The sequence below is a fragment of the Podarcis tiliguerta genome, assembly GCF_965153285.1.
Source record: "Podarcis tiliguerta genome assembly, chromosome: 6".
NCBI classification, from domain to species: domain Eukaryota; kingdom Metazoa; phylum Chordata; class Lepidosauria; order Squamata; family Lacertidae; genus Podarcis; species Podarcis tiliguerta.
The window spans coordinates 50,519,952-50,533,016 of record NC_139539.1 but is presented as its reverse complement, the minus strand read 5'-3'; the positions used below and the strand labels follow the sequence as shown (position 1 = coordinate 50,533,016).

Genomic DNA, 13,065 nt, shown 5'->3' with positions numbered 1-13,065 from the left:
AAGGTTCCCTGTTTTTGCACAAGCCTTTGAGTCCCTATGCATTTCCAGTGCACGCTCAATCCGTCCTCAACTCTATTCTCACGGTTCCTCATTTGCACCTTTTCAATGCAGGAGCGGACTGGGGAATGCCTGCGCCGCAGTGGCACCAGTGTGGCACTCACCTCTGTCAATAATATGATTGCTTTCTTCATGGCTGCTCTTGTGCCCATCCCAGCACTACGTGCCTTCTCTCTACAGGTAAGCCCCTCTGCTAGTTGCTCCTCCATGCAGGTTTGTCAGAAAACTGTGCTTATGCACATTTGCATTTTCTTTGAATCTCACTGCAGGCAAGCCTTCACTTCCACTCTGGAGGTACCTGTGCCCTCAGTCTCCATGGCCTTGGCTGGAAAGCTGGGTGATCCCTCCCCTTGAAGGATAGATGCCCCTCCTTATACCTGGCTCAGGATCTTCAGCATGTTTAATTGTTCTCCCTCCTTCATCTACTTGCAGGCTGCTGTTGTGGTAGTGTTCAACTTTGCCATGGTGCTTTTCATTTTTCCTGCCATCCTGAGTCTAGACCTTCACCGGCGTGAAAACAAGAGGCTCGATATTCTGTGCTGCTTCTACAGGTACTGTCTTAAGTGTGTCTGTCTGTCTGCTTGTTTGTTTGTCTGTAAATAAATATGTGTAGATGCTGGCGGTGGAGGGGCAGTTGCCCCCACCCCAAAAGAGTCCCTTCTCCTTTGGGGCAGTACTGCGCTCTCCCTGGCTAGGCTGGGCTCCATCAGATCTCCCAGGAGAGGAGACGCATGCTGCAATTGGGGGCAGTGGTTTGGAAAAGTCATTAAGCCCAAGAAGAGAGGATCAAATGCAGCTGTAAGGAAAACAGCAAGAGAACAAAGCCAGCTGCACAGATGGTAGTGCTCTCAACAACATTTTGAAAAACACATTTCTTTATTATGGTAAAAGTTTGTCTATAAGAACAAGTCCAAAATGCACATCAAAATGCACATAAAATCAGCATACTCTGAAAAGCCCCTTTAAAGACATTGTGAAGGGTATCTCTATCTGCTCACCAAGAGAAGTGGAACTTTTTGTGATAGTTATATCCAGATGCTGGGTGTGAGTTAGGATGCCTGGCTGGCTAGGGGACTGTGTGTTGCTCAGCAGTTTCTCAGTGTCTTCTTCTCCCCACAGCCTCTGCTCCTCCCACGTCATCCAGATTCAGCCACAGGAATACACGGATGCAAATGACAACCCCACGGCACCTGCTTTCCCGCATGGACATCCAGCACTGACCACAAGCACACGCATCACCACTACGGTTCAGGCCTTCACCCAGTGCGATCCCTCCGGGCGTCACGTGGTCACCATCTTACCACCCACCCAGCATGTCTATACCACCCCTTCCACTCTCCTGCCTGCCAACCCTTTGGGGTCGCAAGTCTTCACCCCTGCCAGCTCCACCCGTGATCTTCTGGCACAGCTGGATGAGAACAAAAGTGCCCAGGAGTGTGTGCCGTTGCCCCTTTGTCATTGGAACCTCTCCAGCTTTGCTCGCGACAAATATGCACCTATCCTGCTGCAGAGCCAGACCAAGGTAGGCAGCTGAGAATCACTTTCTTTGTGGGTGGCATTCTGCCCTATGTTGAAAGAAAGGGGGGGGGGGAGTACAGCATCCTGGGTAGCAAGTCTGTGATGCCAGCACTACAGCCAATGAAGAACTAAAGCTCCCTGTTCTTCTCGGAGATGAGAGAACCAATCTGAAATGTAGTCATTGTGCATGTCATCCTTTATGAGGACATGTTGCTGCTCTCCCCGTGCCCCGCCTATCAGGGGCAAAGATTGCATGTCCCGTGTAGTCATTCAAAGACAAGAGCTGTACATCTTTCCTAGTCTATTTTTACACATCTAGGAAGTTAGGTATGAAGGCTCTGCATCGTCCTTGGGTAATTCCAGATGAAGTGGCTGTGTCAGTCACAGATAACCTAGATGATCTTAGATATTGTGTGTGTGTTTACCTTTAGAGAGAGAGAGGGCCAGGTACAGAGTCAAAAGAACTATGTTCTCAAGGTTAATATGTGTGAGTGTTATGTGTCCCCTTGCATGGAAAACTCCCTACCTGTCATTATTGATTCTCTTGCCTTACAAGTATGTTCCATACTCCCTCAACATGGCACATGTTGATATAAACTCCATTAGGGGCAATTCATACCCTACACGTACTGTAGGGACTAGGAAGTGGGGCTGGGTGGTTGCAGTTCCAGCCCCCAAGCAGTTGTTTGCTTTTCATAAACATCTGGCTGTCCACTGTGTCCACTGTCCACAGATTTTCTTCCATTCTCCCTATGTTTGTTAAGTCAAGTCTCTTGACAGCAACAGAGGAAAAGTTAGCTTCTGTGGAAGAGATTGGGGTCTGTGTGCATCTGTCTTCACTCTTTCCTTTCTGCATTTCCAGGGAATTGTTGTAGTCCTGTTCCTGGCACTGCTGGGCCTGAGCCTCTATGGTACAACCAAGGTGCATGATGGACTCTACCTGACGGATATTTTACCACGAGGCACAAAGGAGCACGCCTTCATTTCAGCTCAGTTCAAATACTTCTCCTTTTATAACATGTTTGTGGTTACAAAGGGTGGCTTTGACTACCCCAGCTCACAGGAGGCCCTCTACAGCCTGCACCAGGCCTTCACCACCATCCAGTATGTTGTGCGTGATGAGAACCGCCAGTTGCCGAAGATGTGGCTGCACTACCTCCAGGACTGGCTGCGAGGTGAGTCAAGGACACTTTGCCAACCCTCTCTCCTGTCCTGTCCTGCACTGCCTCTGCCCCAAGAAGTGGGGTGGGATGCCTCCAGCTCTCTGTGCGGTATGCTTTTAGTACAAACCTGCTTGAAGGCTTGAAGGTGCATGGGAGTTTGGATGAGGTGTTAGTGGCCAGCTGCTTCCAGGGAAGGAAAGCATCAATGTCTGTTTCACAACCATGTTCAGCATAAGTACTATAAATAATTTTTAGCTTCTAAGGAACCAGAAGCTCTTCATCTTATACACACATCCATTTAGGCAAACACTGTTTACAGCCTTCTCTGCAGTGGCTCCCCGTCTGTGGAATGCTCTCCCCAGAGAAGTTCACCTGGCACCTTCATTATGCACCTTTAGGTGCCAGGCAAAAACGTTGCTTTTTAACCAGGCCTTTGGTTGATTTGATTGATATCCTTTACCCTTTAAAAATGTGTTGGGGTTATAGGGTTGCTGTTTTTATTTTGATTATATATTTTGTAGTTTTTATATTCTGATTATATTCTGTGAACCACCCTGGAACCCGTGGGTATGGGGCAGTATATAAATTCTATATAAATTCAATAAATAAATATAAATGTTTGTGTACATGCTCACTTGCACAGTTGTACATGTGCCCTTCTGCCTTCTAGGATTACCAGCTCTGTTCTTGTTCCTCTAAAGTAGGGACAGAAACATGCGGCAGGGGCTGAGAGATCTGAGTTAAACGGCAAAGGGGTGGAGGTCATGAAAGAGAGGAAGGGATTGGCATAGCTAGTGAGAGGAGCTCTTGCTTCTGGGCCTTGGGTTCCACAGATGGCACTCCCTTACCTGTCTACTCCCCTGTTGTGCAGGTCTACAGGTAGCCTTTGACCGGGACTGGGAAGCTGGGCATATCACCAAGGAGAATTACCGCAATGGATCCGAAGATGGTGCCCTGGCTTACAAGCTCCTCATCCAGACAGGCAACAAGAAAGAACCCTTAAACCTCAATCAAGTAAGTGGGGGAGCAATCTAAAAGTTGGGAGTGGGCAGGCAAAGAGAACCCAGTGTGCCATGAGAATTAAGGGTGAGACCATGGTGTACCAGGCGGGAAGGAGGAGATAGATCCCCACTGCAAAAGAATGGAGAGAAGAGAAAGCTTTCCCATAGGCATTTGGGGTCCCTTGGAGATGGAGGAACACATGAGATCTACATGGCTTTGGGAATGGCCAGCTGGTGCCCAAGCAGGGGGCTCAGCCCTATTTCCTGCCAAATGATAGCACCTGTCCAGTAGCACCCTGACCGCTGCTACTACTTACTATTAGTTGCTATACTTCTTAACCGCCCTGCATCCCTTCCATCTGCCTACAGCTGACAACTCGCCGCCTGGTGGATGAGAATGGGATCATTCCTCCTGACATCTTCTACATCTGTTTGACAGTGTGGGTGAGCAACGACCCTCTTGGCTTTGCTGCATCTCAAGCCAACTTTTACCCACCACCCCCGGAATGGATCCATGACAAATACGATGCCACTGGCGAGAACCTTCGAAGTGAGTTCAGGCAGCAGCCTCATTCTTGTTCCACTTTCCATCATGCATTACTGTTTCAGCTCAGTCCTATCCCCACTTCTATGGCAATTCCACAGTGGAAATCCTTACAATGTATGTTTCCCACATTTGCAAGCCATGCCTGACACATGGGCAAAGGAAGCAATTCATTTTTGGCCCTAGAGATGGGAGTAGGGGGCAGAAGGCCACTATATCTGATGGGCTGCCTCTCTTTCTGACAGTCCCTGCTGCACAGCCCCTGGAGTTTGCTCAGTTCCCCTTCTACCTCAATGGACTGCGGCAGACATCAGACTTCGTGGCAGCCATCGAGAGTGTGCGTGCTATCTGTGACGAGGTGGCCCAGACGCATGGTGTCCTCAGCTACCCTAGCGGCTACCCTTTCCTCTTCTGGGAGCAGTACATTGGCCTTCGGCACTGGCTTCTACAGGCCATCAGTATTGTGTTGGCCTGCACTTTTCTAGTGTGCACCCTGCTACTCCTCAATCCTTGGACCGCCAGTATCATTGTGAGTATCCTTCTTCTTGAGCAACAGGGTGTCTAGCAGTAAGGGAGATGTTTTAGCTCCAGACGTTATATGTAGTAGCAATATGGCATTGTGCAACAAGGGAAATGGTCGTCAAACACTGTCACTGTTAGTTAAATCAGTATTTTTGGCTCTCGTGTTTAGGACAGGAAATTTGGAAATGGGAGTGGGGGAGAATTAGTGCAATGCTTCCTGTAATCTCTGCACAGTTGCCTTTCCATCTCCCTTGCCTTACATAGTGTCCTAAAAAGTTTTCCTTCAATACCAAAGACCATTTTAAATCATTCAGGTTCTGTCCAAACTCAAAACTGTGCAGCTGTACTGTAATACATTAAAAAAAAACTTGCTGCAGTAGTTTGCAGAATTTATTCTGACTGCAGAAATTGAGTGTTTTGTTGCAAGTCTGGAATGTTTTCGTACCTTCTCATATTCTTTTTTTAAAAAAACATGAACATGTGCATATTTTCCCGTAAACGTATTAAGGTTTAGCACACAACAGACACCATTTATGCATTGTACAGGTGTACGCACCAAGGAGCCGGGAATGAGACCAATTCCCACTGTATGCAGATGCAATAGTAAACACACATCTGCTACCAGATAGAGTGTAAAGTAGAGCTTTACCTTTGCAGCAAAAAGTAAATATCTTTTTCTCTCCTCAAGCTTCTTTCTACAGTGCTGAAAGGGTTAAGCCTGCACACTAACATGCAGGTGCTCTATTATATTTGCATCCTTAGCCATCTTTAAGGCTAGTGTGTGCACAGTCCCATACCCCTACTGTTTACCATACAAAAGCGTATAATGCAGCTCAAATATTAATTAATTAATTAATTAATTAACAATCAAGGTATCAAACAGGCATGGTAGTAGTGGTTGGGTGATTACTGTTAACTAATAACCTGGTATTCATGTGCAACAATGAGATGTATGCATTTTCTGAATTAGTTCTGAATTCAGAAATTACATACATATGAGCATATGGATTTGTAGGTACCTATTCTTAATCTACCTGTTAACCTCTACATTGGGCTTTTTTCATTGCTGTAATTGACATGTCCATAACCATAGCTTGCAGGTAAGATACTGAGCTGTCCCTTCTCTCTGACGTAGGTATTCGTTCTAGCTATGATGACAGTCGAGCTCTTTGGGATCATGGGCCTGATGGGCATCAAGCTGAGTGCCATCCCAGTAGTCATCCTCATCGCCTCTGTGGGAATTGGTGTGGAATTCACCGTACATGTAGCTCTGGTAAGAAGCAATTGTGTGAGCACAGCCCATTCTGCTACCATGTCTAGAGCATGTGATTCAGTGAGACTTCCTCTTTTTGAAGCTCTGTGGGTCCATACTGAAAGGAATAGGGTTCCCTGAACACCCTTGCAGAGTTTTCAAGAGCTCTTTTTCACACCAGAGAACTTGGTGTGTGATATTACAACGATATACATTCAAATAGCTTTAGTGGCACCCAACCAGAACATTTAGATTATTAGGTTTTTATCTGTTGTATCAAACCTGATCAGTAGTGCAGTCTATAAGGGAGAATCAATAAATTGTGGGTTCATTACCCCCTTAATATCCCTTAATATCACCCTGTTGCAGTCTGGGTGGTCAGAGCAGAATTTAATCCATAATTGTGGGTGCAGCACCCAAGGTTGGCAGTTCTTTTAATTAGTGCTGAATATAATGATATAGCTGTGTATGTTATGAAAAGCAGAGTCCAAGCTGTCATTTCGAGATGAGCCTGTTCCAGCTCTGGCAATACCAGCTGACTCAGTGCGCAAGAACAGATTTGGGCTTAGCTTCTTGTTCTTTCTCCCAGTCTGCTTGGACAAGTCACTCTCTTTAGTCGCATTCTGACTGTTCGTCTTTTCTCAGGGCTTTCTCACGGCCATTGGCAACCGGAACCTGCGCACTACTGTGGCCCTAGAGCACATGTTTGCCCCTGTGATGGATGGTGCTGTCTCCACGTTGCTTGGCGTCCTTATGCTAGCTGGTTCAGAGTTCGATTTCATTCTGAGGTAATTGTCATGTGTCTCTCTTGTCCCCTGGTATACCTTTTCTGGTGGTGCTCTGGACCAATGTGCTGGGGGCCATTTCCAGAGGTATCAGTAAAAGGAATGGCTAGAGAATGGGAAATTGTCTTTCTTGACATCTGTTGGGAATTTGGGTAACACCACATGGGGCAATAGGTGTCTCACTGATCAAGAATGGATATAAAGGCAGAATCTAATAGGGTTCAAGGCAGCCCTGGAGGGGCACTGGTACATTCTGCCAAATTTGGAGAAATCTCCCTGTTCAAGACCACAACTTACAATGGGTTGAGGGGAAGATATTCTACAAGAAATTTATTCCTTCTCTGACACTTTGCCATATGGCAGCTAAGACCTGTGAGCTCTACAAGTCTGCTGGCTCAGAGAAAGGGACGCTCTTATCTTCTATAGGGAGCAACCTTGAGCTGAGACTGAGGGATAGCACTTGTCAGTGCATGGGTGTAACAGTAATGAGTGTGCAAGAGAATGTAAATGACTGTGTGCTGGTGAACTAGCTCTGTACTTGGCTGCCCTGATAAGAGGCTGAGATGCTTTACTGCCACCTGGGTAAATAAGTAACCCTCCCTCTTCACAAAGGCCGCAGAACTGTGCTGCATCTCAGCTTCCTGGGATGGGAAAGAAAAATATACAGAGCAGTAACTGATTTTCATCCTAAAGTTCTATTGTACGCAGATGATTTGCACAAATGACAAATCTGACCATTACTGACCACCTTGACCTCCCCCCAAAGGTATTTCTTTGCTGTGCTCACCATCCTGACCATTCTGGGACTGCTCAATGGCTTGGTGCTGCTGCCTGTCCTGCTGTCTATCATTGGACCACCTGCAGAGGTAAGAAAACTTCTGTTTCCCATCAGGTTGCTCTAGTGGAGAACCATAAAGCAGAAGGGTCCTATATCTCACTGTCAAAACCCACTGCCAGATCGAGGTGAAGTGCTTGAACAGACAGACAAGTCGTAATAGAACATAGGTCTTGGCTTCACCTGCTATCAATAGATTTCAGGATTCACTACAATGAATGGAAAGCCTGTGCCTCTTATTTGACACCCTGTTTTCTCAGTGTGCTTTCTGCTTTTTTCTTCTAGGTCACACCAGCAGATAACGGTAGCCGCCTGCCGACACCGTCCCCCGTCCCCCCACCCATCAGCCACCACAGCTTCTATGTACAGCGGCATGGTGGAGCCTTTGGTGACTCCTCAGACTCCGAGTACTATTCAGAGAGCACAGGAGCATCAGACACGGGTGAAGATGACCGCAGCACCTACATCATCCCCCCAGCGCAATCACATATCTTGGTCAAGGCCAGCAAAAGCCCCAGCTTCCCCAAGATCACCGTAAGTGCCCATCAAGAGCCGGGGAAGCCAGAACTCTGGTTTCTCTGGATGGAGAGGGTGGTCTCAGCATTCAAAGGCAGCTGGATTCTAGTTCAAGTGTAAAGATAGTGTCCCCAAATGAGTTGGGAGGCAAGGCAAGAAGAGAACCAGGAATGTTTGTTTCTGTTCTTATGCTAGTATGTCAATAGGCACTGGACTGGGGTGGGCAGGTCTCTGTGAGACAAAATTCCTGGGATCTCTGGGAAAGACAGACCATAGCACCTTGGAGCATATCTTTGGGGTGCAATGTGGCTATAGTAATGTATAATGGGGTAATAGGAGTCTAGCTTCTATTCCCAGGTCCCAGGAGTTAAAACAGGTAGAGCAACCCCCTGTAATGCAGGAATCTCAGCTAAAGCATCCGTGACAGATGTACAGTGGTTGAAGTCTCCTCTTTAGTACCTTAGGGCAACATAATTCACTCTCTTTGTGCTTCAGATTCTTCTTACTGAATTTGCTGCTTTATGGTTTGAAAGTTGCTGTCACAAGGACTCCATGTCATCTGCACTTGTGTTGTTGCCTTCTTCCCTTCCATATCCAATACACTAACATCAGCCTTTCCTTTCCTGGGCAGGTGGTGAAAAGCTACAAGACTAGCCTCGAATCGCCTCTGTCGTTGTGCAGCCCAGACTGGACCCAAACTGTGACCCCTGGAGGACATTTGCCGCCCACTGTCACAGAAGTCAAAGACGCTTCACAGCAGCAAGAGCAGCCAAACCACAAACAGAGGCCTCGGCTGGCTCAGACTGCCCCCAATCCCCCTCGGACCGACCCTACTGCCCACAGTACCAAAGTGCCGCCTCCTGCATCCGGTGGCACCTTCACCACAGTTACAGCCACTGCCTCAGTGATGCTGGCCTTGCACCCACCCCTGCCTGGCTCATGCCGGGGCTACACACACGAGGGCTTTGAATCCGATGGACCTGAGGAGCCTCGTAAAGACGCATCCAACAGCTTGGAACTGCAGAGCCTAGACCAGAGGCACTAGCATTTCACTTTTGCCAGGCCCAAGACCTTGGGTCTAGAACTCCTGCCTCAGGGATGGGATGTGCACAGTATCCCTGGTGGGGTCAGGAGCCCAGATTGTTCGCCACACACCACAGACTGTGAAGCAGGATGGATACCTGGAAGCTCTTGCACTGTGTTTAAACAACTGTAGACATAGACAGTGCCTTTGGGAACTGGAGCAAGAAGGCCAGATGAGCTACTGCCGTGAAAAAGTTGATGGGAGAATCTCTCAGCACCTGGTACTCCACTTTCCCATGCCTTGTTTCTCTAGGTGTTATCTGCCACCAAAAACATGCTGGGTTTCTTGGTTACCAGGACTTCTGGCTTCAAAACATCCCTAGTTTGCATCCTTACATTGGACTGTGATAGCCCAGATAACATTGTGCCCACTCACCTGCAGACAGGGAAACTTCCAATCCCATCGAACCTGGAAAATGAAAGTGACAATTCCCCATATGCTGTGTGAACCATCTCATGGCTGTCATCGGGGCAGGGCGAGAGAATCGCCCAAACACTGACCCTCCCATGGAGAGAACAGGACTCAACTTGTGCGTGGGGAAACCCCTCCCACATTGTGCTGCTATTCTTTTATTTTTATTAATATTAATATTATTATTTTAAGCTGTATAAAAAAAGAGTCACGAACCCTCCCCCTTATAATTATAATAATTATTTTTTATTATTTTTACAGCTCCCTCATTAAAAAAAAAAAAAGTGGCGTGTCCCTTTAAGGGGAAACACCAGGGTGAGGTTGTAATGGAGAGAGGACCCCCTGGGCGTGTGGAGTGGAGGGAGCATGCAATGGAGGGGCACAATGTGTCTTAGCGCCTTCTATGCAAGCTGTGTGGGATGGGCTGCACTCTGCTCCTGCTTCCACCGGCATGTCTGCCTATGCCAGCATTCGCCATCTGGCTGTTCCAAATCCTGTTAAATTCCTCCCTGTCCTATCCCACACTACAAAAACCTTTCTGCCCTATTCTTTTTGCTTGCATGCCTGCCTCTTTATCAGTCCAAGGTAGCCCATCACACAAGTGTCCCATAAGTACTTCCTTTTAGAATTTACATTTTAAGCTTCATCATTTCCCAAGAGTATCAGTGAGGAATAATTTGTGACTAACAGAAGATGAGAATCATACAGGGCAGGCTTTTGGACCCTGCAGGACATTCACCCCACACGGATGGAGATCAGAGCAGGGCTTTCTGGAAGAGCAGTTTATATGGGTTTATGTTTTTTCTGCTTCCATGTTTTAAGAGGTACTTCTCACAAGTGAGTTTGTAGTCTGAGACTGCTGCCTGAGTACAAAAATGTATGTGTACTGTGTTGGTTTACGAAGGAAGTGTTTCAAATGGAAATTTAAGCTTACTTTAATAAGAAAGCTGGGCGACCTTGTGGTAAATTCAGCCATTCATTGCCCTTGTTAAGGACAATGTACCGTTTTGAGTTTTTCAACACATGTTTTTCCTATACTGAGATTATTAGCTTCCTGACCTGCATACTTTCAGCACAAACATTCGTGCTGCACCTTCACAACTGATGGTGTACAGAACTTTCCCCCCATCTCTTCACAAATATTTCTGTGCAGGAAAAAAAAGCATGTGTAAAATTATCCTTTGATTCTCTCCCACCTAAAAACATCCCTATGTAGTAATCAGAGCAGAAAATGTTCAACGGGAGAGACGAGTTGGGCAAAACATTCCATTTCCTGCCCAAAAGTATGAGTGCTGTGGTTGCTTTTTCTGTTTCTGAAAGATCTCTTTCCGGTTCAGCTTCTTTGGCTGAAAAACAAGAAATGAACTGTCGCTTGGCAGCAGGATTGGTTCTCAAGGACCAGTTCCATTTCCATCTGACATGCTTGGTTTCCACATAGCTAAGTCAAAATTGCTTTATGAAATGTTTCAGTTTTTCCATTCTGGTTCAGGACACAAATCAAAATTTTGCACAAAATTCAAAGTGCAGTTTTCTGGCCAGCTCTGCCCTGTGCATCAATCACAAAACAACAGATCACAACCTAAATCCTGAAACACAATGCTTCTTTTTTTAAATTTTAAAAAAAGGTTATTTTCTTTCTTTCTTACTGACCTACTCTAAAGGAAAAAGATGGCAGCTGGGGAAAAATATTCTGTTTGTTAGGATTCTTGAGTGATTTTGGAACCTGATGGATGTGCCACAGTTTTCAGCACACACACATTTCTTTCAACAAGATACAAGGTTTGGGACCAAATGTATTTTTCACCTAAGACAGTGAACTAACTTTAGGTACTCCCGATTGCAAGTTTGGAGATTTTGGGCTTCAGGAAGAGACCCCTCCAACTGCAGAAGTTGCTTAACATCTTTCTGCACTGCAATTATATACACAAGTAGTTTGCCAGTTTCTCGGTGGCACTGACATTTGTAGTGGAATAACACTTTACAACTTTGTCTTTAGAATGAGATAAATAAGAAGTGCAGACGTCTTCTAGCTGTTCTTTGCCAACATGGAGTTGTCCCTTGGGGGCTTTGTGTGAAATTCTGACCCACTTGGGCATAAAATTGTGTGTAGTTTTTGGGCACAGAGACTCACGCACCATAGCTTACTTGTGTGAGATAGCAGGGCTGATTCACCTTTGAATCCACTTCCTCAGTGACATTCTTCCTTCTTGACCGCAGGCACTTTATATTCCCCCTCCCTTTCGCCCAATAACTGCTGTAATTATATCCCCCAAAGTATGCCGGATTGCCTATTCACTTCATGCTGCCAAGGGAGTTTCTGCTGAGATTTTCACATTTTGGTTGTGTGAACACCCTTAGCAGCTTCAATAGGGTTGGGCCTTCTATTAAAATGGATTAATTCAGTTGATTTAAAACTCAGAACTGCTTCTAGGATCTGGAGAGAATTCCCTGCACACAGAAACTTGCCATGTGGCAGAGATTCCTCTGACCATTTAGATTTGTCCTGTTTTCTCACCACGAAACTATTTAGACCAGAAACCACTGTCAAAGGTAGAACCTAGCAGCATTTGACATGTATGCCCAACTTCTCCCGCTCTCCTTTCCACCCACCCACTGCTTAAAAAACTGCTAAGTGCTTCTAGCTAACTCACAATAGAAATTGTGTTTCTCCTCCCCCCCCCGCACCCCCGCCAACAAGTCTGTGACCAGCAAAGCACAGGAAACGGTGGAAAGGGGGACACATTGTGTGTGCATGTGTGTATCTGTGTGCGCGTGTGCATGTGAGTATGTAGCAGGTGTGCTGGAGACCTTTTAACCTGAAATGTTGTCATGCCATATAAATTATTTATATGAAAAGAAAAAAGATTTATTTTTGTAGTTTGTACAGACCTCTAGCCTTGCAATGGAAGTTTTTATTTTTAAAAGTAAATATATATTATATATAAACCTATCTTCTGATGGTGCCTGTGTGCAGTTCTTTGGTCCCCGCTTTGGAGTCTCTGTGTTTGTAGTCAAGAGTGTACCTACTAGACTGATGCAGGCTGTACGCATAAGTTTCTCTTAACAGGACAAATAACAGCTGGGGGAGGAAGCTTTAAGCTGGGAAATGGTGCTGGGGGAAAGGGTTAAACGCCTTTCTCCTCAGCACCACTGTCCTGGTCTGAATCTCCCTTTTGGCTATTATTTGGTAAAACCTAATGAGGATGCAATCCCATCACAGATTTCTGACATTGTGTCTTGTTTTGCTCTAGACTTCCATCTTAGAGAAGTGTGTGTTGATGAACAACAGGAGTTTGTGTGTGCATGAGTAAGGATGCACATTATATATAATTAATATATATGATGATGCATGCATAGCTGGATGTTCTTCTGCTCCC

At 46.1% G+C, this 13,065-nt stretch overlaps 1 protein-coding gene across 3 annotated transcripts in view; it reads left to right on the top strand.

Annotated features, from left to right (window-relative positions):
- PTCH2 (patched 2) overlaps positions 1 to 11,290 on the top strand; it is a 73,670-nt gene extending 62,380 nt beyond the window's left edge. For all 3 annotated transcript variants that reach the window (XM_083447777.1, XM_083447775.1, XM_083447776.1), the window contains 12 exons: positions 112 to 237; positions 490 to 608; positions 1,177 to 1,579; positions 2,438 to 2,750; positions 3,610 to 3,752; positions 4,109 to 4,289; positions 4,529 to 4,812; positions 5,941 to 6,078; positions 6,703 to 6,845; positions 7,609 to 7,708; positions 7,963 to 8,211; positions 8,825 to 11,290. In XM_083447777.1, coding sequence (XP_083303903.1) covers positions 112 to 237; positions 490 to 608; positions 1,177 to 1,579; positions 2,438 to 2,750; positions 3,610 to 3,752; positions 4,109 to 4,289; positions 4,529 to 4,812; positions 5,941 to 6,078; positions 6,703 to 6,845; positions 7,609 to 7,708; positions 7,963 to 8,211; positions 8,825 to 9,238 — 2,613 coding nt within the window. In that variant the 3' untranslated portion in view covers positions 9,239 to 11,290. The remainder of the gene's footprint in view (positions 1 to 111; positions 238 to 489; positions 609 to 1,176; positions 1,580 to 2,437; positions 2,751 to 3,609; positions 3,753 to 4,108; positions 4,290 to 4,528; positions 4,813 to 5,940; positions 6,079 to 6,702; positions 6,846 to 7,608; positions 7,709 to 7,962; positions 8,212 to 8,824) is intronic.
- Positions 11,291 to 13,065: the final 1,775 nt, after the last annotated feature.